The sequence below is a fragment of the Carassius auratus genome, chromosome 26, assembly GCF_003368295.1.
Source record: "Carassius auratus strain Wakin chromosome 26, ASM336829v1, whole genome shotgun sequence".
In the NCBI taxonomy this organism is placed as follows: Eukaryota; Metazoa; Chordata; class Actinopteri; order Cypriniformes; family Cyprinidae; genus Carassius; species Carassius auratus.
The window spans coordinates 10,652,899-10,677,103 of record NC_039268.1 but is presented as its reverse complement, the minus strand read 5'-3'; the positions used below and the strand labels follow the sequence as shown (position 1 = coordinate 10,677,103).

At 36.5% G+C, this 24,205-nt stretch overlaps 3 protein-coding genes across 3 annotated transcripts; 2 read left to right on the top strand and 1 right to left on the bottom strand.

The window, feature by feature from the left end:
• Positions 1-291: 291 nt before the first annotated feature.
• Positions 292-1,292, top strand: cxcl8a (chemokine (C-X-C motif) ligand 8a). The gene is made up of 4 exons (XM_026204952.1): positions 292-489; positions 599-731; positions 863-949; positions 1,067-1,292. Exons 1-4 carry the CDS (start codon positions 426-428, stop codon positions 1,077-1,079), a joined length of 297 nt encoding a protein of 98 aa, XP_026060737.1. The 5' UTR covers positions 292-425; the 3' UTR covers positions 1,080-1,292.
• A 3,832-nt stretch (positions 1,293-5,124) lies between these two features.
• On the top strand, positions 5,125-6,960 carry LOC113043964 (piggyBac transposable element-derived protein 3-like). The gene has a single exon (XM_026203514.1). The coding sequence runs from the start codon at positions 5,125-5,127 to the stop codon at positions 6,958-6,960; it is 1,836 nt and encodes a 611-aa protein (XP_026059299.1).
• Positions 6,961-7,693: 733 nt separating this feature from the next.
• On the bottom strand, positions 7,694-20,536 carry pde5aa (phosphodiesterase 5A, cGMP-specific, a). The gene is made up of 21 exons (XM_026204155.1): positions 19,613-20,536; positions 18,258-18,855; positions 16,673-16,762; positions 16,427-16,507; positions 16,114-16,203; positions 15,609-15,746; positions 15,407-15,474; positions 15,112-15,196; positions 14,921-14,999; positions 14,430-14,599; positions 14,150-14,200; positions 13,706-13,852; positions 13,465-13,590; positions 13,155-13,249; positions 11,828-11,915; positions 9,497-9,597; positions 9,309-9,386; positions 8,960-9,023; positions 8,699-8,773; positions 8,433-8,516; positions 7,694-8,298 (listed from the first exon to the last, which is right to left on the bottom strand). Exons 1-21 carry the CDS (start codon positions 19,939-19,941, stop codon positions 8,131-8,133), a joined length of 2,805 nt encoding a protein of 934 aa, XP_026059940.1. The 5' UTR covers positions 19,942-20,536; the 3' UTR covers positions 7,694-8,130.
• Between the last annotated feature and the right edge of the window lie 3,669 nt (positions 20,537-24,205).

The window sequence follows — 24,205 nt, the reverse complement described above, 5'->3', positions numbered from 1 at the left end:
CTCAGTTTGTTTTATTTATTTGTTCCAGTTTTTGAGAGTAAATTAAGTTTACAGCTGCGTAAACAACATTACTTGCAATGACTTGCAAAATTCTTGATTTGTAAGTTTGACCATATGTTACTTTTTTCATGAAATGTGAATATGCCGACATGTCAAAGTGAATAATTTCTACATATTCTGAAGCTCACTTACACTTTCTTAATCATATAAATGACACGATGAGGATCACATACTCCTGACGTCAGCAAAAATTTTCCCAGCCTGCGATATTGCGCAACTCTCTGACTCATATCCAGGACGGAGCTTTAAAAGCTGCAAGTTCAAGAATGTGGACAGTATCCACCAGAACTGAATGCCTCAAGTGTCGAGCAACCAGACTCTAGAGTTACTGTTCTTTTCCATTTGTAAAGTTTCACTTGGCCAGAATGAACTGCAAAATCTGTTTAGTCAGTCTTATCATTTTCCTTGGATTCCTGACCATTGGTGAAGGTAAGTGAATTGCAATATTTGTATTTCTTGGTAATCATTTTCCATAGTTAGTACAAATACACTTTTTAAGTTATGCATATGTGATCAAAAATTATTATTTTGCTTTCAGGAATGAGTCTTAGCGGTCTGGGTGTAGATCCACGCTGTCGCTGCATTGAAACTGAGAGTCGACGCATTGGAAAACACATAGAGAGTGTGGAGCTCTTCCCTCCAAACTCACACTGTAAAGACACAGAGATCATGTGAGTTTCACACTAATAATGCTATAACACTTACAGTTTACAAATTCAGAATTAATTCATAATGATCCAGATTAATGCAGTGACATAACAAATAGGGTTCTTACTGGGTTTTCTCCTTATGTTTAACACAGTGCAACCCTGAAGATAACTGGGAAAGAGATCTGTCTGGACCCTACTGCACCCTGGGTTAAGAAGGTCATTGAGAAGATCATTGCCAAGTAAGTGTCAGTAAATTCTCACCTTTAAGATATCCAAAGTTATAAAAAGTATCGGGTCTCATCATATTTGTCAAGAAAATAACCATGTTAATAAATAAATACCTTTATGTTTTGCAGCAAAGCCCCATGAATGTCAAGGTCATCTGTGGATTTGAGAATGAAAATATGTATGATATGTCGACATCTTACATTTTAACCTGTACATTTTGCATTGTCCTGCTGTTTGTATTAATGTTTAAAACAGCTTCTTCAATATTGAGTTTTTTTCACATAAGTGTTGAGTGTTGTATTTATATTAATGTATTTATTTATTATATATTTTAATAAAATGACTTTGTATTAATTTTCAGTATTTTTTTTTTTATTTAATATATTTTAAAATTTTGTCTTTTAGCTTTGCTAAAAGGATTCTCCAAACTCACATCACACACACACAGACATTTTTTATTTTTCTATTTTTTATTCTATTCTAGTTTTTTTTTCCATATTCTATTCTAGTTTTTATTTATCATATATATATATATATATATATATGTGTGTGTGTGTGTGTGTGTGTGTGTGAAAAATAAAATAAAAATAAAATTTCCAAAAACTTTGTGAATCACTAAAAAAAAAGCTTTTATTTATAAATGATATAAGGCTCGTGATCACTTTACTTCTTTTTTTACCAAATAAGGTTAAACTGTTGTAAACAGTATTTCCTCTCACTCTTGGGTCTTGATTACAAGTACAGTATGGAGTACCACAAGGCCCAGTACTAGGACTGTTGCTTTTCACATATTATCAGGAAACATGGTGTTAGCTTTCACTGTTATTCTGTTGATACTCAGCTATATAATTCTTCGAGACCTAAAGAAACATGAATTTGCAAATTTAACAATGCATAGTTGGTATAAAAAACTGGATGACTAGTGGATACCTAGTATTTTCCTACAGCTACAGGTTTTAGCTGGACAAAAACCTCTGCACGTAATAACACAAAACACTGTCTAATACTCGATGGCCGCTCTGTTAATTATTCGCCATCAGTTAGGGACCTAGGAGTGCTATATGACAGCATTCTTTACTTTGTAAACCATTCACTTGTAAAACTGATTTTTCTTTTTAAAAATGTATCTAAATTAAGACCTATGTTCTCAATGTCAAATGCAGAAAGGTTAATTCATGCGTTCATGACCTCAAGGTTAGATTATTGTAATGATTTATTGGGAGGTTGCTTTGAGCATTTAATAAACAAACTCCAGCTGGTCCAAAATGCAGCAGCTGTTGTTCTTACTAGTACCAATAAGTTTGACCATACTAGACCAGTTCTGTCAACTCTGCACTGCCTCCCTATTGAACATTGAATACATTTTAAAAACTTGCTAAATTTCTTATAAAGCCCTGAAATTTAGCTTGTCAATGTGTGAGCTCATATCACATTGTAGTCCTTCACGTCTGCTGGCTTACACATACCACACGATCACATTTCTATAATTAAAATTTGTTAAAGCAATGTTAAGCAGCATTAGTTAGGTCAATCAGAACTGGGAACCATTCCCATAACACCAGATGCACTTGCTATATCATATAATTAATGGCATCTACGCTAATATTAGTTTGTTTAATTCTTATTCCAAGGTCACCGTAGCCATCCAGATCCTGTCTATTTCTAGACCAGATGGTGGATCAGTACCAAGAGATGACCTCAACAGCCCTGAATGTCAGCTGAGACCATGTCAACTAGATTCACCCTAGAGACAAATCCCTTGGGAAGACCACATCAGCTAGACAGGTACTAAATTGGAACAAGAAAGACTACAGGAACCAGATGAGTCCTTTGTGCAATCTGACCTGTGTTGCAGCCTGGAATTAAACAACACCATGCTGGTTTCATGTGGTCAGAGCAAAACTGCCTCCCCGACTGAGCATGGTTGTTAACAAGGTTTTTTCTCTAGCCTATTTCTGTCATCGGTGATGGATTTTTTATTTCGTGCCACTGCCAACTTTGGCTTGCTTAGGGGACACTTGACTGATTGCACAAACACTATTTGAAGAGAGATTAACTGATGATGACATCAATGAATTGACTTTAATTTGTATTGTATAAAGCACTATATAAATAAAGGAGACTTGACTTGATCTTGGGTTATTATACAAGAAAGCACAATACTGTTTCATAGATAATGTGTCTTTCACTCTATAATAACATCAATTCCATTAGGTGTAATTATGAAAATTACTACAAATGTAAGTTATGTTTAGAATTTAGGAAGTTAAACTTCCCTGGTAATGGTGAAAAGTGAAAGTAGATTTGTATCTACTGTATGTGCAAGCAACTTGTTTTGCTGTTAGTCTCCAAAAGCATTGCCCTGTATGTACGGAGTAGGTTTGAAAGGTAGATCTGGCAAGCATGTATATGCACAAGTCTGCACATTTTGCCACAGGTCACGTGAAGACTTGTGACCACATCAAAAGAAAACACCATTCTGTTGCACCATCAGGCACACCCCCGTTATCTGCTGCTAATTTCATTGCATGTTGAACAATGACGAGCATTTCAGCATATTGGTTGCCTCAGTATATTACAGCAAATATTCATGATTGTGATTTTTGATTTACAGGACAACGTGCAATAGACAATGTGGATAGCAAATAAATCAAATAAGGACAACGGTAACACTTTAGATTAGGGAACACATTCAATATTATCTAAGGGTTTTCCCTATAAACAATTATTTCCTGCTTATTGATAGTAAGTAAGGTAGCTGTTGTAATAGTTATGTTTAAGTATTGGGGAGAGTTAAGGGATCTAGAATATGGTCATTCGGAATAAGGCATTAATATGTGCTTTATAAGTACTAATAAACAGCTAATATGCTAGTAATATGCATGCTAATAAGCAAATATTTAATAGTGAATAGTATTCCCTAATCTCAAGTTTTACCAAGACAACAAGTTTGCTCTAAAAAACATATCAGACATTAATTTTATGATAAAACATTTTTATTGTTAGAAATTCCTTCATAAACCAGCACATGAACTTGAAAAATGATTTTTTTTTTTTTTTTTGAGGAATTAACATGATCATTAATCCATAAAATAGAATAAAAGTTGTGCTTCCCTGTCTAAACAGCTTAATGGCATAGTTCACCAAAAAAAAAAAAAATGTTTCTGGGCCTGGGAACATTTCAGTTATGTTGCTGTCCATGGAGGGTCAAAGATGAACAAAGGTCTTATGGGTTTGGAACGACATGAAAGTGAGTAATTAATGACAGGGGTGAGCTATGCAATTAACATAAAATGTTAACACGTGTTTAGATTTAAAACTCATTAACCCTTTAAGGTACTACTCAACCATTTGGTAGACCACACTTTAAGTCACTATATTTCACTGAAAAATGCATCAAGCTTATCTCCACCTGAATGAGCCATCTCTACCGTTTGGTGTAGTTGTGTAATGCTAAACGAATCCACTAGATGGCACTGTGTCTGTGAGCAGCATGCCTTTTCAGTGTTCCTTCAAACCGGAAGTCACACAGCGAAAATTCCCTCATCCTTTGATGACGCAAATTCAGCGGGACTTTTAAAGGTAAGGCTATTTTGTTGACATATTATCATTTCAGATGAGTTGTTAAACAGAGTTATGTAACTTAATTTTACAAAAATAAGTACTATAAGGGTCAAATAATTTTTTCAAAACATGCTCTACCAAACGGTTGAGATGTCATTTTATAGTAGAGACCCTAGCTAATGTTGCTAAAATGAGCTAATGTTGATTAAATTAACTATTTACAATGAACAAAAGGTTTAGTGTTGTTAAAAATATTAATTTAATATTATTCAATTACATATTTGATAAAATATTTTATCAATATAATTTTTTTCACCATTTCTGTACTGTATATGGTAAATATCAAGAATAAAATTGAAGAATTAATACCAATTCTGGTGTTACTATTAATTTCCTAATTTAAAATTGATGAAAAATATTTTATCAGTATAATTTTTTCACCATTTCTGTACTGTATATGGTAAATATCAAGAATAAAATTGAAGAATTAATACCAATTCTGGTGTTACTATTAATTTCCTAATTTAAAATTGACTATGTTTGTGTATAACTATATGACTAGCATTGTAAGAGTACATGATTTGTAATACAAATTGTTTTCTTTATGTTTTCGACATGATAGATGGACGTCAAATCATTTTACAGTTCAAAACCACGCACTTTTCTGGCCCTAGTGCCAGAAAATCCTGAGGACTCAGATGCGGATCTGAGCGATGATGACCCTGTAGAGGATCCAGACTATCTGCCCACACCAGCAGAAGAGGCTTCGTTTGATTCAGTGGATGAGGAGGAGGTTGCCTCAAGTTCATCCTCTAAACCACCATCCAAAAAGAAGAGGAGAATGGGGAAGAACTCCCTGAAAACTGTTTCTTTGGCAGAGCTACAGGACACACCTGAACCATCACCCCCAGATGAAAAGGAAGGCAGAAGAAGATTGTGGCGGCATGAAGACATTGAGACATTCCAGGTTCCAGACTCAAGTTTTAACCACCCTGATGCTGTAAAGACACCCTTTCAGTATTTTAAAATGCTCTTCACAGATGAGATGATTACACATATCTCGGAGCAAACCAATCTCTACGCTGCCCAGGAGCTGGGAGATCCAATCAGCACCAGTCCTGAAGAGATCGAAAAATTCCTGGCAATGCTTCTCTTCATGGGTGTTTTCAGTTTCCCAGCCATCGATGACTACTGGTGCATTGAGTCACGGTTCGGTGTGATAGCCGATATTATGCCAAGGAGAAGATTCAAGCTGTTACGCCGGTACCTTCATTTTAATGACAATCAGCAGTGCGATGGCAGTCCAGACCGGTTCTACAAAATCCGCCCCCTTTTTGACATGCTTCGTCAGCAGTGTCTTCTGATCCCATCCACTTACCAGCACAGTGTGGATGAGGTCATGGTGGCGTATAAAGGCACAAGGGCTGGCTCTCTCCGCCAGTATATTGCCAACAAGCCAGACAAGTGGGGCTTTAAATTGTTCTGCCGGGCCAGCTCATCTGGCATCATTCATGACTTTCTGCTTTATCAGGGGGCATCCACATTCTTCAACGTTGCCCTAACTGAGCAGGAGGAGGCACTGCTTCTAGGGGCCAAACTTGTGACAACACTCTGCAAAACCATCACACTGCCGAGACTTTCAGTCGTCTTCTGTGATAACTTCTTCACCAGTTTCGACTTGGTCCAGAACCTGGAAGAGAACCTGGGCATCAGGTGCATTGGCACTGTCCGACCTAACCGCATGGGTGGAGCAACCTTAAAGACGGACAAAGAGCTGATGAAGGAAGGACGTGGAGCTTTTGACTTCATGTCTGCTGAAGGGCTGCTCGCAGTGAAATGGTTCGATAATAAATGTGTGAGCCTTCTTAGCAGTGCCAGTGGGATCACACCTCTTTCCTCTGTCAAACGGTGGAGCAAAGAGGCCAAAGCAAAGGTCAGTGTTGCGTGCCCTTCACTCATCCTTGCCTACAATCAGCATATGGGAGGCATTGATCTGTCTGATATGCTGGTGCACATGTACAAGACCCCGGCGAAATCCAGGCGATGGTACCTTCCGCTGTTTGGATACATCCTAGACCTCTGCATCTCAAATGCCTGGCTTGTCTACAAGCGGGACTGCAGCTTCCAGAAAGAAACACCGCTGACTCTCAAAAAGTTCCGACTGGCAGTTGCACACACTATGGCTCAAGTCAACAAGCCAGCATCCAAAGTTGGCCGACCTTCATCATCCTCTCCACCACAGATGTGGTCAAAGAAAAAGTCCAATACCCCAAGACCCTCCCACCCACAACCAGATGTACAGTATGATAATTTCGGACATTTGCCACTTCACTCAAACAAGCGGGGGCGATGCAACCTTTGTCCAAAGGGAGTGTCGAGATGGAAGTGCCAGAAATGTAATGTATTCCTGTGCATGAATGGAAAGATGGAATGCTTTGCAGCATACCATCGCAAATGAATGGCCAAAGGCAGCCCTTACTGCACAGTGGAGGCTTTCTTTTTCTCCCACTGACATTAAAAAAAAAAATCTAATCAAATCTTGTGTGAAGTTTTGCACCAGCACAAACACGCATGCACGCACGCACGCGCACACACACACACACACGCGCGCACACACACACACACGTCTGGTCAGCTATCCTTGTGGGGACTCTCCATAGGTGTAATGGTTTTTATACTGTACAGACCGTATTTTCTATCGTCCTTCACCAACCCTACACCTAAACCTAACCCTCACAGGAAACTTTCTGCATTTTTAGATTTTCAAGAAACTTCATTCTGTGTAATTTATCAGCTTGTTTACCCGTGGGGACCTCAATTTAGGTCCCCACCGAGACACAAGTCACCATGAGTCTGTGTGTATTCAGGTTTAAGTCCCCACCAGAATAGAAAAACAAGTACACACACACACACACACACACACACACACGATGTGTTTGGAGCCATCAATAGCAGTCATCAGATTTTTTATTAGCCAAGAACTTGCACTTAATATGACTTGTTCTGAATGTTGTTCTTTTATTATGAACAGACATCTCAACCGTTTGGTAGAGGACTGTATCTAAAATACTGTAGGGTCTCATAAAAAAAAAACTACTGAGTGTTGTTATTCTTATCATAATTGAATAGTAAATGCAAAGAAATAATTTTTCCTTTGCTTTTTTCATAGTGGGTACCTTAAAGGGTTAACTATAACATTATTTAGTAATGATTCACTAGAGTGACAAAGCCAACCAGGAACTACTCTTGTGTAATTTGTGATATTTCTCACAAACATTCTGTGGCTCATTTGAAAAACAAGAATGACAAATATAGATGGGCATGATCAGTTGTTTTGTACTACAGTATACCAGTGTTGACAAAGGTAAAACAATGTAATAGCGTATATTTATTTGCATCTCTTTCATATTATTGAACTATTTAGTTCAATTCTTCATCTTTTTTTCTTGTTTTCTTTGCTTTAGTGTTGACTGGCAGCCAGAGAGTGAGGGCTATAAATCATATCTTGCTATCATGCCTAATGGTTTTAATTTCCTCATATAAAGTAATAATCTGAATATCAGATAAGACTTTGAGTCTTGCTGGAATGGTCCACTCTCTGAGTGGTTCACCAAGAGTTTACATAGCTTTAACTTGCTTCTTCTCTTTCTCCATCTGTTTTTCCTTTCATTTTTTTTATCCTTTCTTCTTCCTCTTTTTTATCCTCTTTGCCATCTGCCAGCTGTTGCCAATGTTTTCTGTTTCTTCTGCAGCCTTCTTTTAGAGGTGAACAGGACTCACAAATGTTGGCCAGGGCCTGGGAAAAAGGAAAAAGACAGTAGGTACAGATTGAATGGTTATTTTGCAACACAAAGGCATGCAGCAGCAATGTCTCTTACACACACGTATTGACACACATTTCTAACAGGATGTGTGCAGGCAAGCCCTCACCTCAAAGAGCGGAGAGCAAATCCCATCAATATAGTCAACCTGCATGTGAGGTAAACGACTGGAGTTTTCACGGTCCATCACATGCTGTGAGAAAGAGATTAAACTTTGATATAAATCTTCTGATTAAAACAACACACCTGAAACAAAAAAAAAGGACTACAAAATAATGTGTCTCCCTCCCTCTTATATTTAATATCTTCCTGTACAAAAAAGTACTAACTGCAGAGAAAGATGTAACTCTTTAAGGTATAGACTTACAGACTTACCATTGGCTGAATATTTAATTCATATTTTTCTCTGTCTCCCTGTGCATAAAATTCTGTCGCTACAAGTTCAGCAATCTGCCAAGTAGAAGAGAAAGAAAGAAAGACAATTTTTTTTTACTGTGTGTGTGTGTGTGTGTGCGTGTGTGTGCTTAAATGCATGTGTGGTTGTGGTGTTTCTGCATGCATGCATGCAAATGTGTGTTGTGGTGTTTCTGCATGCATGCATGTACATGTGTGTGTGTATGTGTGGGAAATGCTCACCCGCTTCTGAACTGGCCATGGTTTGGTTATTGCAGATATGTCACTTGCTGTCATTAGCATTGACCTATTTAGATCGAGAACATCAGTTAATATAGAGACAGGAAGTGGCCAAACTATCAAGTGTGGTGAAAGTTTCCTGTTCTTGCACTGTGCTACAGTTACAGAGAGCAGATATAGAGTGTGTTGTTAGAAAAAGAAAGTATAATAAATATCTGCTGATTTTTGTTGGTTTGCATGACAATGTGGGTCAGGTGAAATAAAATTTGTATTAATAATTTTTTTTAATGATTGTATGAATATCATGTATTAATGTGCATATTCTTCAAATAAATGTGTTTTATATTTTTACCTAAGCAGTTCTCTGTGTCCATCATCTGTCCAAAGACAGCTGTTACTCTGAGCAAGTTTAAAGAACTTAGTTCTTTTCCTAAAGGTAAACAAACAGAAAATTAATCAAAATAAGATAATTCCGTTCTAATGTATTTTGTGTGAACAGCTGTGTTTCCAGCTTGAACTGGAAAATGAAAAAATGCTTACTCTATGTAGACAGCAAGGTCTGTTGCAAGAATGTGCTTTTCAATCATCAGCACACAGGCCTTGTATTCATTCAATGAGAGCGAGCTGAGAATCTGACTGCCCTGCACCAGAGAGACGAATGTTGAGGGGTTTTAAGAAGTTATGCATGGACATGGATTCATAAACTTATGAATATTGAGATAAATGAACGTTAGATAGAAGGATGGACAGACAAATTCTAAGGATGCTATGGATGCGTGCTATGAACGGATGGATACTATTGAACAATGTGTCATGATAAGGTGTTTTGTCTTGGTTCACTAAGGACTCCCTTTCCCATAAACCCCTGCCAAGAAATTCATTATTGCACCACAACTATTTCCTATCATCGACATTGAAAGGATTGAAATTATTTCCTTATGAAATTAATTCCTTGTGAAGCCCATAAACTCAGGAACTCACACAAAATAGATGCCATGTGGCAAGAAAAGCCATAAAACAATAAAACTGATCTGGAGAAGAAATCTTCAAAGAGAGCAAACAACACCTATCTCCTTCCTCATTTACAGGTGTGTCCCACTTTAGGGTCTGTGAGAATGTTTTCCTATCCCGGGTCAGGTGCAATCCTGGGGTCATGAGAACCTAACAAACCAAACGGTTTTTATGTTTTTACAACTGATTTGAAGATTTTCTTGTTTCTGTTCTGAGTATAAAAGGGAAGTGAACATTACTGTAGGGAATCTGTAGTCAGAAAAAAAAACATGCATTGTGTGAGAGTCTCGCTGCTGTCAGGTATGATTAAAAAATGTAATTTTGTTAAACACATTGTGCCCACAGAGCACACTGTATAGTTGTTTGTGCTACTACATGTACACATGGGCTAGTTAAGTTTATTCTTTAAAAACACATGATTACTTTGCTGTAAGTGTTCTTTGAGATACTTAGGTAAAAGGTTGTTGATGCTATGCATTTTGGACAGTGTGTCTTGTGTTATATTAGGATAACTGTTACATGTGTGATTATGTTAAATTTGTTTGTCTCCAGCATGGAACACTTGGCTATTTTCCATATAGTTACAGTGAACCATGTGGAGAAGCATAGAAATGCCATTCGGCTACAATGTGATTCACAATTGCATTATCTTTTCTAAATTGGTTTCTAATTGTTTCATTACGTAATAGGCATGATACAATTTTACCTGACAAATAATAAATTGTTATATTTGATTTATTCTGATCTCTTTTGAAAAATGTCTGTGTTCATGACAGATCACACTTCAGCATCAATGGATGAACCATGGGGAATATTATTAGGTGCTTCAGATTTCTGACTGTCTCGAACGTAACACGGTGTAGCTCTCGTGGCTATAGGGAAAAAAATGCATTTTTATTATGAGCATGCAGGGTGTATCTCGTTTAAAGGTATTATAACTGTTCTGCATCCTTTGAGTAAGTTCGGAACTGAGTGCAATTCCTGAGCGATACCTGGTCCCTAATGAATAAAGAATTGAAAGTATGGGATTTCCATTTAAACAATTGATATCTGTGATCAGCTTTTGATAGAAATATTGCTAAAATTGAATGATCACGTGAAACTAGACTAACATTTAAACTAAATCCTGATAAATTCAGAAGCCCAACTAAAAGACAGAATACGCATTAAACCTTTGACCAGGCCACTGGATTTTGGGCCGGCGGGTGGATTCTTACAACACTATAAAGTTTGCACACATCCACAAACACAGTGTTGATTATTGCTTAGACTGAGTGTTAGCCTGTAACCTTGTCTTGTTTCTGTCTTTTCTTGCCTTACTTTGCACTACCCATGTATTTTGCCCTTGGATTTTTTATTGGATTACTCTTTTGCCTGTTCCATGGATTATAGACTAACTATCTGAAACAGTTTTGACCCATGCCTGTTTTTGACCATGTCTTTGTCTAATAAAAGCCTGCAGATGGATCCATAAGTCTAACATCTCGTTCTGCTCATAACAGATTGTTATGGATTGATGCTATAAATGGATGGATGGATGGATGCAATGGATAGATACTATGAACGGATGACTGGTCAACAATATGAATTAATTTATGGATGGATAGAAGGATGTTACTGGTGCATGAATGGATGCTATTAATGGATGGATTGATAGATGAATGGTGAATGATAGATGGGTGGATGGATGGATGGTTGAATGATTAAAGGATGGATGCTATAAACATATGATGTTATGGGAAGATGGAGGATGGATGGATGGATGGATGCTATGGTTGGAAGAATGGACAACAAGATGGATGAATTGAATGGATTTTATGGATAGATGTATGTATGTATGGATGGATGGATGGATCTTACGGGATTGTTGAGAATGAGAAGACACATGTCATAATGATGGTGCTCCAGAGATGAGTGACCATACAGTTGTGCCAGTGGCTGGTTACTCCTAAGACAAAGAGAGAGGAAGAAAGGGAAAAAAGAGAGAGAGAGAATAAAAATAGGGGGTCAAAAATGCACAACGGACTGTAATATTGTATCTATTTATCAAAACGTAATTTACCAATACAAAATAGTAAGGCAATTTACAATGAAACATTGTTTAAATATGTAAAGGTATTATGTTCTTAACAGTGTTGGACTAGTTACTCTAAAAATAAAATATTAATTACTAGTTACTAATTACTTTCTGAATCATATATCAACCTCAACAAGTTAAAATGGTCATATGACCTTGCTAAAAAGAACATTATGTTGTGTATTTGGTGTTATGCATTGTGTTTATGCAGTTTAAATAAAATTAAAAAAGCATTATTTTCCAAATGATATACATTATTGTTGCTCCTCTATGTCTCACATTTCTGAAACATGTACATTTTTACAAAGCTCATCGTTCTGAAATGCGAGGTGTACACTGATTGGCCAGCTGTCCAATGCATTGTGATTGGCTTAATTCCTCAAGTGGCTGTGATTGGCTGAATTCCTCAAACTACACAAATTATTCTGCTCATACTTTAGATTAGGGTCCAATTCTCACTATTAACTAACTATTAACTATGACCTCAAAATACTCCTAATAACTGTTTATTAATACTAAGTAGGTAAGAATTGGGTAGGATTAAGGATCTAGAGCCCCCTTCCTCAAATCTTACCCCGGAGGTCCAATGCGCTGCAGAGTTTAGCTTCACCCCTGATCAAAGACACCTGCTTGTGATTTTCTAATGATCCCAAAGACACTGATTGGCACTGATTAGCATGCTCAGGTGTGTTTAATTAGGGTTAGAGCTAAACTCCGCAGGAAAGTGGATCTCGAGGTCCAGATTTGAGGATCCCTGATCTAGAGGGTCTTGAAGAGTAAGACATTAATACAGAAAGTGCTTTTTAATTAATAATAAACATCCAGTGTCCCAGTAAGAGTTCTTTAATAGTTATTCAAGTAGTTTTTAATTAGAAATCATAGTGTGGCATCTCAAATACAGATACAGCACTACAGAGTGGTACCAAAAACTGCTTGCCACATTTTAAAAAACTAAATTGCCTTGTATAAATTACAAAGGCATTCATACATGTTTAAACACATTCAAAAACTTGTTCGGCCAGTGAAACCCTATACTTTTAGACATATGCATATAACAGCATGGTGAGGAATGTTGTTCTGCACAGTGGTGGTTGTAGTAGTGTAGTGTACCTCTCTATGTAAGAGTTATTTACTCCTCTGTGGTCCAGATCATGGCACAGACTGGCAATCATGAGAGCAAGAACCTCCAGACTGCTAAAATTACTCTGGATTAAAGAACATCAGAGATTAAGCAAGCTTGGAATGACACCAAATGTGAGGTCAATGAAATATCAGAGATTTGGCAGGGCAGGGATTAATGAACTAATAATTTGCTAAATCCAGTTTTCTCAGAACAAACCTTTTAACTTATTAACCCAGTGTGCACTGCTGAGTTTAAAAGATTAGGACAAATTGTCTATCAACAGATTATAATTCTGACCTTTAGTTCCTTTGTCTGCAGCATGGCAAACATACACTGGGCTGTGCGCAATGCATGACTCCAATTATGATAGACCACATTGCTTCTGTAGCACTTCTGTACGCTCAAAACCCACTGACACAGAGTCTGAAGAAGAAAAGGAAATACCAGTTCTAAATCCACAGCTTACACAAAAGAATTGCTCAAAGCTTGGTAGTTAGTGACATTAGCTAGAGGAGCCGAGCAGGATTAAACCAGAAACCTTGTGGTCAATGCTGAACTCCTGGGGCAAATTGAGATCCAGGAACATGCGCACAACAGCCTGAGTCATGGCAGTCTGAGACATATCAAAATCACTGAAGCCAAAATCCAGTAAACAGAAGACATCTGCTGATGGGATGACGACCTCCTAGAGGTAAAGAAAGTGTATGGAAATGGGAACATTTTTAAGACATTTTAAATGACACATTGAAAAAAAATGTAGGGCTACTGTGTTCAAGTGCAACTGAAAAAAACACAGACATACACAAGAATGTTCACTAACCACAGGAAGTTGCAAGTTCTGGCTATCACATCAAAATATTCCGGCTTTAATGCAGTTACATAACAGTCTGACTGAGTTAAGTCAGTCATGTGCAAATGTAGAGCAGCTGGTGGTACTTTTTAAAGAAAAATAAAAGGAGAAGGAGAGTTTTTGAATGGTTACCTCCAATGCATCAAGTTCCTCTTGTGAAGCAGAGATTTGATAAGATAAGACCTGCAGGTGCAAACATACACACACAATCCCATATACATACACAGTGTGAATAGAAAAAAGAAAAACATTGTATTTCTATTGCTAAAATCTTTTAAATATGAGATTTTTCTGTCTAGATCAATCCTGGTGTTGAGTGATTGTTGAGTCAGTATTCAGATCACTTGCTCATTATTCTTACAGTAAAAAGTGATTTCCAGTGACTCAAAAAGAGTGTGATGGCATTTCCTACCTCTTTAGTCACAGCCAGCTTTGCTCTGGTTTTATCTGCCCTCTGCTCCGTGTTGAATTTTTGCAATCCTAGAGCACAGTACACCGCAAAGTCTTCCAGGAAGTGCTCATCAGCTCGACTAAAAACTTCGGTCTCAGTGAAAGCCATTTTATTGACTAGCTGGCACACACCTGTAAGAAGAAAACTTAAAAAAAGAATATGTACGCTGTCTATACAAACTATTTTCATACCAATTATCAACCGTTTAAATTGCTATAGAGATACACAGAATGGCCTCTATTTGTATCTTAACCAATTGGTCAAATTCTTTCAAAACCCAACAATCTGAACTAACTATGTTTTCCATGTTTAAAGCATAGGACTATATTCTTACTGTATGTTATTTATTATAATATGAGCTACAGTATATAAAATAGAAAAGTCTGAAACAAACAAACAAACCAAAAACACTCAGAGCTTTGGTTTGTTGGATCAACAATGTGGACATTTACCTATAATGTTATCTCTCTGTTTGCCTCTCAGAGGTGTGCCGACCAAACTCCTGATCTGAGAGACTTTGGAAATCTGGGACTTGGAGAAATATATATATAAAAGAAACAATATTTATACCAGCACTATATTAACTTATGAGTAATATTATATAATTAGCAAAGTGACAAAGTTATTAATCAGATACACTTACAGCTCTGTTGATAATGTTAAGTGTCTTCATCGAGTTTCGCACATGCATGGCATACATGTAGCTGATGTCATTGCCGTCATAATCCCTAAAGATTACAGTTACACATTTAACTATGCTAAACACATTATATACGTACATACGAATAACTAATATTTTAAACCTTGTTTGTTTGTTAGTATTAAATGGCAGTACTCAACACTATTATTATGTGACTTTCAACATCATTGGCTTAAAAAAACAAGGTACTTGTATTTTGTGTATATCATGATTAAATTATGAATAAACATTTATTTACTTTGTAGAACACTGGTCGGAGCAACTGCTTTCTTTATGTTTTATATGGACCATCTTTGAGAAAGGCCCCTGCAAGACATCAACAAAAAACACAGATCTCTCAGTTTCAAGTTCAGAATTGAAGTTACCAATAAGCAAACAAAGCATCCTTTTTGTTTTAACAACGAATCATTGTCCATAAATTGTATTTATTCTCGTACTACCGTGGAGCTGTCGTCTGAGATGAAAACAGTACAGAATTGTGCTTCTGTAACTGGCAGGATGACAGCAGCCAGTTTAATGAGCATGTCATCCACTGAGGGGTAGTCATGTGACACCAGCTGGGCCAATTCCAAAAGTACCTGTCAATCAAATGCACAGTTATAACCACAGTGATTTATCAAAAGTGAGTTTAAGATGAATCCCTAGATGTAAGTTAATCATTCATTATGGTGAATGTTTACATATATCTGAGTACCATATTATTACCCCATACAGTATCTGATATCATCCCTTTCCCAATACAGTAATTTTTAAGGATAAAGTTGCAAATTATGTGTTTTTCCCCCCATGTTGTTGTGTTGCAAAATGTTGTTAATAAATATCTTATTTCAAGCTAGAGAAAAAGTTATTTGTGATAAGAATGTTCTGTATTCTTCAGAAGAATCATTTCAGATGAGTGAGTGAGTCACTTTAGATAAAGTGTCTAAATGAAAGTCTATGTGACACCTGGTTGCGTTTGCGCTCTTGTTCAGAACTTTCACACAGCTGGCTGTTTTCCAGGATCAGTCCGAACAACAGCATGTGTGACGACAAGACCTAGAGACAAAAAGACGGCTCATTCTTTGACTCAGTCAAGTCACATGCCACAAAAATTGCATTTGGTATTTATTACAGATATGTGGCCTGTCACATACAATTAGTCTATATTCATGCTCAATGCACTATGCCTATACAACTTTTTATGTATGCTCAGTATTATTTAATTTCAGATTAATGAAAGGCAAAATGTTTGCCATCTTCATTTATGATAAATACTCACTTTCTCATCATGTTCTGAGAAAAAGCTGCCAACACATGTGCCTGGCCTGCTTTTGTTCACAGCCATGACAACACCTATAACCTGCCAATATACAATGGACCACTTCCTTAACAGACAATATGTAATATCACAAATATAAATATAATGCAGAAAAGATATACAATCAGTCTTGTTAATGGTACAAATACTAATCTGGACATATAACATAATGACAATATATTAACTGATGATCTAGGATTGTCCAACCTCCTTTTTGTGGTTCAGGATAGGCACACTGAGAATACTTGTGGGTCTGTCCTCTTCCCTCTCGTACAGTTCAATCTGAAATCTTGGATCCTATCAAAGCACAGTTAAAATCAATCATTCAGGCGATCTAGTAAACAACATCAATTTGAAACCTTGCATCACTATGTTATTTCTGAGGCGATGACAGCGTATTTAGTTTTATGGCTGACTGCACAGACAAATGTCAGAAATTACAGAGTCGAAACAAGGTTTGAAGTTGAAAGACCTAAAGATAAGAATTAAGTGGCTTCTGAGAGAGAAATACCAGTTCAGCACATATTCGTATCTTTGCTTTTCATTTTGTCTTTCTCTTCACATTCTGTCACAGCGCCAATTCAGGGTTTAAAACTTAGATCAGGGTAGGATTTCCCTTCCCACGCACATGTCCCAAAGCTTTTAAAGACTTGCAAGCACACACAATTTCATTCCTTATTCCCACGCCTGCTCTTCTCTAATAAAAATACACATGATTATACTGGCATCATATGTTATTCTTTTTTAAATCATTGGTATGTCAACATAAAATATTTGCTTGCGCATGCCCATTTCCCATTTATACACTGAGATTATATTTGTAGTATATATTCGAAGTAATGTTTAATATATAACACTATTAAATGTACTCTTCATCAAACCTCATAATGATGTTCCATTTTCACATAATACTGCAATATGTAGCAAGGCATAAATTCAACTGTGCACCGTATAACATCATTTTTTCGAAGCTGCAGATGAAACAAAGTTTATTAAAGCATGTTTTACAAGAAAATACTATTTCAATCTGTCTACTTTAAAATTTTGCATTAAATTAAATATGTTGCTTGCTGTTTCTTTGTAAATATTTGTGAAAATGGTTTCAAAGTAAATGCAACAACAAATGTTTTTCAGAGTAGCATTTAAAAAAATGTTGGTTTTAATATTCATTTATTTAGACTTTTAATATTTCAATATATATTGTTTTAATATTTAATTTATTTAGAAATTATCGGTTTATCTGCCTATAGCTTACTTCATACTGTATTGTATTATTTTGTAATGCATACATTTCATTGTAGCATATAAATGATTTATTTTATTTTTTTATTTTATTTTAAGTTTAATTAAACAAAACAGTATAGAAATGTACTATATATGTCATTTATGGGCCTTCAGCTATATATCGGTATTGGCTGTTTATTAATATCAGTGCATCCATAAAAAATTCAATACTGAAATTTAAATGGTAGCATGCTATGTTTAAGATATTAAACTTTATCTAAGCAAGACCACATTTGCATCTATCGAATAGTGCAGTAAGACATTTAAAGTCCGATCAAACTGTTAAAAGATAAGCTCTGAATAACTTGGCACATTATGGCAAACTTAAAGCACCTTGGATTAAAATAATCTGTTTTTAGGACAAAGAATTAGTTCAGGTCAGTCCTGGAAAGCCTGAGTAGTCTTAGTGTTTCTGTTACAAGGGGAATCCTGGACCACAGCCCACCAGTGACCTAAACTGACTCGGAGCCCAGATTAGACTTGACACGAAACACCCCTCATTTATTACCTCACGGGCATCACTGATGTTGAGTGGCCTCCCAGTGCTGACCACGTAACCCATAATGCACTTGTCCCATTCTGCCTGTGTGTAACCGTAGACAGACTCCTCATCTGATTGGAAGAGAGGACCCAAACACTTAACACCTGTTTTGTCCACCGTTGTCATGGAGAGACAGCAGCGCTGGGCCTGAGTGATCTCAGAAAGATGCTGTAGGATCTGACAGATGATTTTGTTCTGTAGAGGTCTAATCAGGCCACCAAAGAGTCGCATCATGAAGTTACAGGACTCGCCTCTCATACACTGTCCTGCTGGTCTTGGGGAGCTCAGAGAATGTGGCAAACACTTTGACCTTGACACACAAGGAGAAAATGGAAAGTTTGTAGAATGCCCCCAGGCCCGATCCAGACACACAGCATCATCAGTCTGATGGACAGAAAGGCAGGAGTGTGGTCTTTCCATTGTGGAAGGGTGCACATGTCCTCGAGAGGGCACACACAGGGGGTGGGAAACCCTGCGTCTGCCAAGAATAGTCCACCTAGATCTTGGCTCAGTTATGAGGGTTTGGGCAGCTTGGGCTCTTTCTACACAGTCATGCATCCAATGTCTGAGAAGAGAAGAGATAAAACAGCAGGTTAAATGGCAATGTAATTCTTTGGGAACAGCTATGTCTAAAGTATATAATATGAAGCCATCTCTGTTAAAAAAAAAAAAAGACCAGCATGGGTGGTCACCAGTATATCTTATGTTATAGATCGACAAGACCAAATTTAAATAGAAATTCCTATTAAATTAAGCCAGACTTTTTGCTGTCTGTGAGATCATTTATGAGATCATTTATCATTTAAAAATTCATAAAAAAGTGTTGACAAATTAAATAAAATATTTACACTGATTTTATGAATGTTTCTTGAGCAGAAAATCAGTTCTGACATTTAAAATTAAATTTTGCCATCACTGAAATAAATTCTAATCATATTGAAACAGAAAATATCTGAATTGTCGTAATAAATCACAATATTACTATATTTTGATTAAATAAATACAGCCTGGGTGAGCTAAAAGACTTCTTTCAAAACTTTAATATATTTATATATATATATATATATATATATATATATATATATATATATGTATGTATGTATCTGTAAGTACTAAACTGAGATCTCCCAGTCGTTTGTTCTAGCACCACAAAGAACTTTTACTTGTTTTACTTACAACCATTTTTCTTAAGAGCGTATAACTACTGTTTGCATTGCTTGAACTTAAGACATGAAGAATAAAAAAACATAATTAAAAATGCATCAATCACAAAATGTAACTTGTAAATACTCTCTCAGAACAGATACAGCTACAATGCTCACCTTGAGGATCTGCTAAAATAAGATCTGGCAGAGTCTGAATGATCATCCAGCCATGCCTTCACTTTCTCGCTGTCCTTTCCCATCCTGAATCCCATTCTTTGGGTTTTGGCCCCTGGGGTCCAGAGAGGTGAGAAGAACCACCCAGCACTGGTGATGACACGCTGTTCTTTCTCTCTGTCATTCCTCTCCACACACGAACCCTTTTCTCCATTCTTACCCTTTTTGGCTGACTTGGATCTGGACCCTTGAGACCCCCTGCAGGCTGAGGTGACTCCATACCTCCCTTCAGCAGGCAAAGAAGGCAGGGACTCCGAATGCAGGCATGGCATGTTTTCTCTCGCCTTTCTGCTCTCCAAATGAAGATGTAGAAGTTACTGGGCCTTCCTGAAAGAGCGATGAAGAGAGATGCGAAACACTGATGCACGGTCTGTATCCAAGGAAGGTCAGAGAATTAAGCTTTGCTGTCACCAGCTACACTAACCTCAAAATTCTGCACAGTGGAGGTGGGGGCTAATCCGTTACATAAAACTAATCCGTGAGATAACACCAAGAGGTTCTGTTATGCCCATTCAGGCAACAGGATTAGTGTCCCAGATAACTATTAATGACCTTGCACTCTTGTCTTTAACTGCTTCTACCTGCCAAATAGCTATTAGAAAATGTCAAGTGCACATAAATAGACACACCACACATGATCCAAATCTAGATTAATTAGCAAACAGATTAAAACCTGGAACAGGACATGAGGACACAGTGATTAATGAAAAAGTTTCACAAAAAAAAAAAAGAAAAAAAAGTAAGTTATAATTATCCTCACATTTTGTATGTATGCAAATTGTACAATATCCAAAGAACACATCTCTAGTAGTTGTGCAGTTAATTCTTGTACTGTATTTTCAGAAAGCTTTGGAATTTTAGATACTTTTCAGCCTACCTCAAAGATGCAAATCAGCACATGGTTAGCTAGCACAGTTCTGAACAGTGGTACACATACCGTATACAAACTAAGTGTTATTGAAAAGCATCCAAAAAGTGTGCTTAATTGCAGAAAAAATTTAGCTTTGAGAGATAGGAATCTTTCCTGATAATACGTTTAGGGGTGTAGTTAAAATCAGTATTAGTCATATATATATATATATATATATATATATATTAGTCATATATATATATATATATATATTTATTGTTTCCATAAGTTGAAATTTAGAGTTTAGGGTTCGGGACAGCCACCTCTCAATTGAAAATAACCAATAAATTATATATATATATATATATATATATATATATATATATATATATATATTAAGCTAACTGATAAATATTATTGTGGTTTTCAATTGATAATTAAAGGAACTTAGTAAACATCTAATATTTGAAAGTCTTGAAGTAATATCCTTTAGTTTTTTTCGTGGGACAGCAGTTTTCACTGATTCTGTAGAATGACCCAAAATATATGGAGTCAAAATAGGGCCATATATATCTGCAAAATAAAACAATGTTTTGCAAACAAAAAATATGTTTTGCAAATAAAAAAAATATGTTTTGCAAATAAAAATAGAGTATTGAGAAAAAAATTGCTTTTTTGCAAGTAAAAAAAAAATAATTGCAAAAGAAAAGTTTACCACAAGAGAAAAAATAAAGTTTAGCAAAGTAAAACTTCAACAGCAATGACTTTGCAACACATTTCCCTTTGCTCCTTTAAATCCGCGTTTCAGTCATCCGTGCCTCTGCGGTGCAAGCTTTCCTTTGCGCTTCATTTTTTCTTTGCGCCTCGCTTTGTGTCACTGATTTGACGTGGGGGAGGGGTCAAGAGGTTGAGGTGTGTACAAGGGATGAAGGCGCGTCCTTCTCGTTACGTCATCAGCGCGAGCCCCAGACCGAGTGGATCGATCGAAATGGAGGAGCAGAGACATGCGGGTGATGGATCACAGGTATGTGTTATTGAACGCTTTCTTCAAGTTCGCTAGATAGACCGATAACTATATGTAACTATGTGTATCAACGCGTTTGCTCAAGTTAAGTAAGTTAGAGATCAATTAATGCGGGTTGCCTCGGCGGCTGTACATTTCTCTCAATATGCACACCTTTCATGTTGTTTTATAATTAATAAATAATTATTATTATTCTCCACGCCCTAGTTGTATTATGGACTATAAACGATGCCAAAGGTGTCTCTCAAAATATACTGTAAACAAAAAACAAATACAAAACAAATGCCTTGTATGTGTAAACATAATTTGAAATAAACCTCTTTTTGATTCCGAACAAGTTTATTTATATACAGTAGGTCACATCCCTATAGACTATGTTTAAAAGCTGTGATGTTTATGATACATTGTTAATGCACTTATTCTAGATCAGTTGTGTGAAACTCAATTCCTGGAGGGCCACAGCTCTGCACAGTTTAGCTCAAACCAGCTCCAACCCACACCTGTTTGGAGGTTTCTAGTAATCCTGAAGATCTTGATTAGCTGAATCAGATGTGTTTGATTGGGGTTTGACTGTGCAGAGCTGTGGCCCTCCAGGAACTGAGTTTAAAACACCTGATCCAGATAATCCTATATGATGTTGTGATGACATATTTAACAGAGAGAATATTCTGATGTCTGTACAGCTGCACAGAATTGAATAGGTCTTCTGACCCAAAGCACTGGTCAGATTCAGTCAGCTCAGGGTCAGCAGCAGCAGCCTCCTGCTTCAAATTCATAAAACCTTTATTTCTACGCAGTTTACATATTTATGTTTTTTCAGGTGGAGGAAGAAGAAACTGATCTCTCTGCATGGTATGATCAAATTATTAACTGTGGTTTTATTGGGGCCGTTAAACCTGAGAACAAAGAGGCCATAATAAGGTCAGAAAAAGTCTTCTAACTTCTTTACATTTGAAACCTTGCAAACGGTTTTAATTTTGCTGCCTACCAGATATATGGATTAGCCACAACACTGTCTATATTATGCAATAATTTTCTGGTTCTTTTTCCAGATCAATTGTGCTTCATGCAACTCTACGTTTGGTCCCTTTGTTGAAGCAAATCTGAAAAGGTCTTGAAGTCTACAATCCTGGAAAACCATTCAGGACTTTGCCACCAGTTCTTTTTCCCTGATGTGGTGGATGATGATGATAAGGTATCAGTAACTGGAAAAAAAAAATATGCCTATATCTTGTATTTCATTTTAGGAATGTTATAGATAGGAAAATTATTATTTGCCAATTTAAAGAATAATTGTCAAACACTTGTTCCTTACAAAAAAAATAATAGTAGAAAATGGTAATAAAGTAGCTTTTTTGCATGTGCATATGTACCTGAAAATGGATGATTGTTTTTCTTTTTTTCCCACAGGCTGATGCAGACTTCATCATGCAGAACATTCTTCCGAAAATGTCGGAGAAGGGATCAGTACAAGAGACTTATGAAACCGCTATAATCAACTTTCTGCAAGACTTTCTCCAAGAAATTGAAAGCTGTGTTATGTATGAACTGACAGAGTTGATTTAGTATAAATATTGTTAAAAAAAACCTACAAATTAATGTTAAAATGTAATTGATTTAATTCAGACAATATCAACCCCATCCAAGCCATTCAATTTGACAACGGTTTAAACTGAATTTAAAATTATACTAAAGGTATGGAATTGTACATGTTCAGGAAAATAAAAACTTTTATACATTGGTAAATGTTCTTATGGTTTTGAAATTTACTGTGTATGTGTAGAGAACACAACGTGTTACATAATGTAAAATTGTATATCTTAATGAATGTGTTAAGAGAACACAAGTTGTTATACTAGCCATTTTCTGCTTTAAATATAGCCAATACAGAAAATAAAACAAGCATGCAATGTCACCTTAAATTTGTTTTTTATTGACTTGGATGTTAATTTGCTTGTAAATGTATCATTTGGTAACAAGTCATTTCAATGATTGATTTAGTGTCAATTAAGAATGAAGCAGCACAACATTTAAAACTAAATAATGGTCTCTTCCATAGTTTTGAGAGTGTGAGGTTGGGTTAAAAAAAGTTTGAATTTGGGCCTTAAGTTCTTCAGTAAGGGGCATTCGACTGGAGGAACTACAATTCCTGTCCACGGCTGGTCAGAGATACTGTCTGTGTCCCAGTCAGAGTCGCCATCTTGTGCAATCTGTTAAAAGTTGGTAATAGTTTATGGACATTGGGGCAATATCTTGCATGAAAACATTACATTAAAAGACACAAATTCTTAAAATACCTCAGATAGGACTGGAGGAGTGACAGGGTTTTGCAGGAGTCCAATTTCCCACAACTGGTCTGGGCTTCGATTACTCTGTGTGGAGAGGATGGTTATTCCACCCACTAGTAAAGGAGTCAAGGCTGGCTTAGAGACGTGGTAGGAACACAAACTGACAACAAAAGAGGTGCAAAAAGCCTCTACAGGCCCACCTCAATCAAATAAAAGATTGTGATGTTCAGTGAAAGCTCTCCACACATAATAGCCTATGTGTTACTCAAATAATTTTACTTCAAAACCCCGTTAAATACCACCCTCTGGCCGGTCTGAAGTATCTGTTATTAATAATATAGGAGTCTAATAATAATAAGAAAGCGATCAATAAC

Coding starts and splice junctions, on each gene's coding strand:
- cxcl8a (XM_026204952.1), top strand. CDS start 426: ATGAACTGCAAAATCTGTTTAGTCAGTCTTATCATTTTCCTTGGATTC. Junction 490..598: donor ATTCCTGACCATTGGTGAAG/GTAAGTGAATTG, acceptor TTTTGCTTTCAG/GAATGAGTCTTAGCGGTCTG. Junction 732..862: donor TGTAAAGACACAGAGATCAT/GTGAGTTTCACA, acceptor TGTTTAACACAG/TGCAACCCTGAAGATAACTG.
- LOC113043964 (XM_026203514.1), top strand. CDS start 5,125: ATGGACGTCAAATCATTTTACAGTTCAAAACCACGCACTTTTCTGGCC.
- pde5aa (XM_026204155.1), bottom strand. CDS start 19,941: ATGCCATGCCTGCATTCGGAGTCCCTGCCTTCTTTGCCTGCTGAAGGG. Junction 13,250..13,464: donor TGCAGACAAAGGAACTAAAG/GTCAGAATTATA, acceptor TCTTTAATCCAG/AGTAATTTTAGCAGTCTGGA. Junction 8,299..8,432: donor TTTGCTCTCCGCTCTTTGAG/GTGAGGGCTTGC, acceptor CCTTTTTCCCAG/GCCCTGGCCAACATTTGTGA.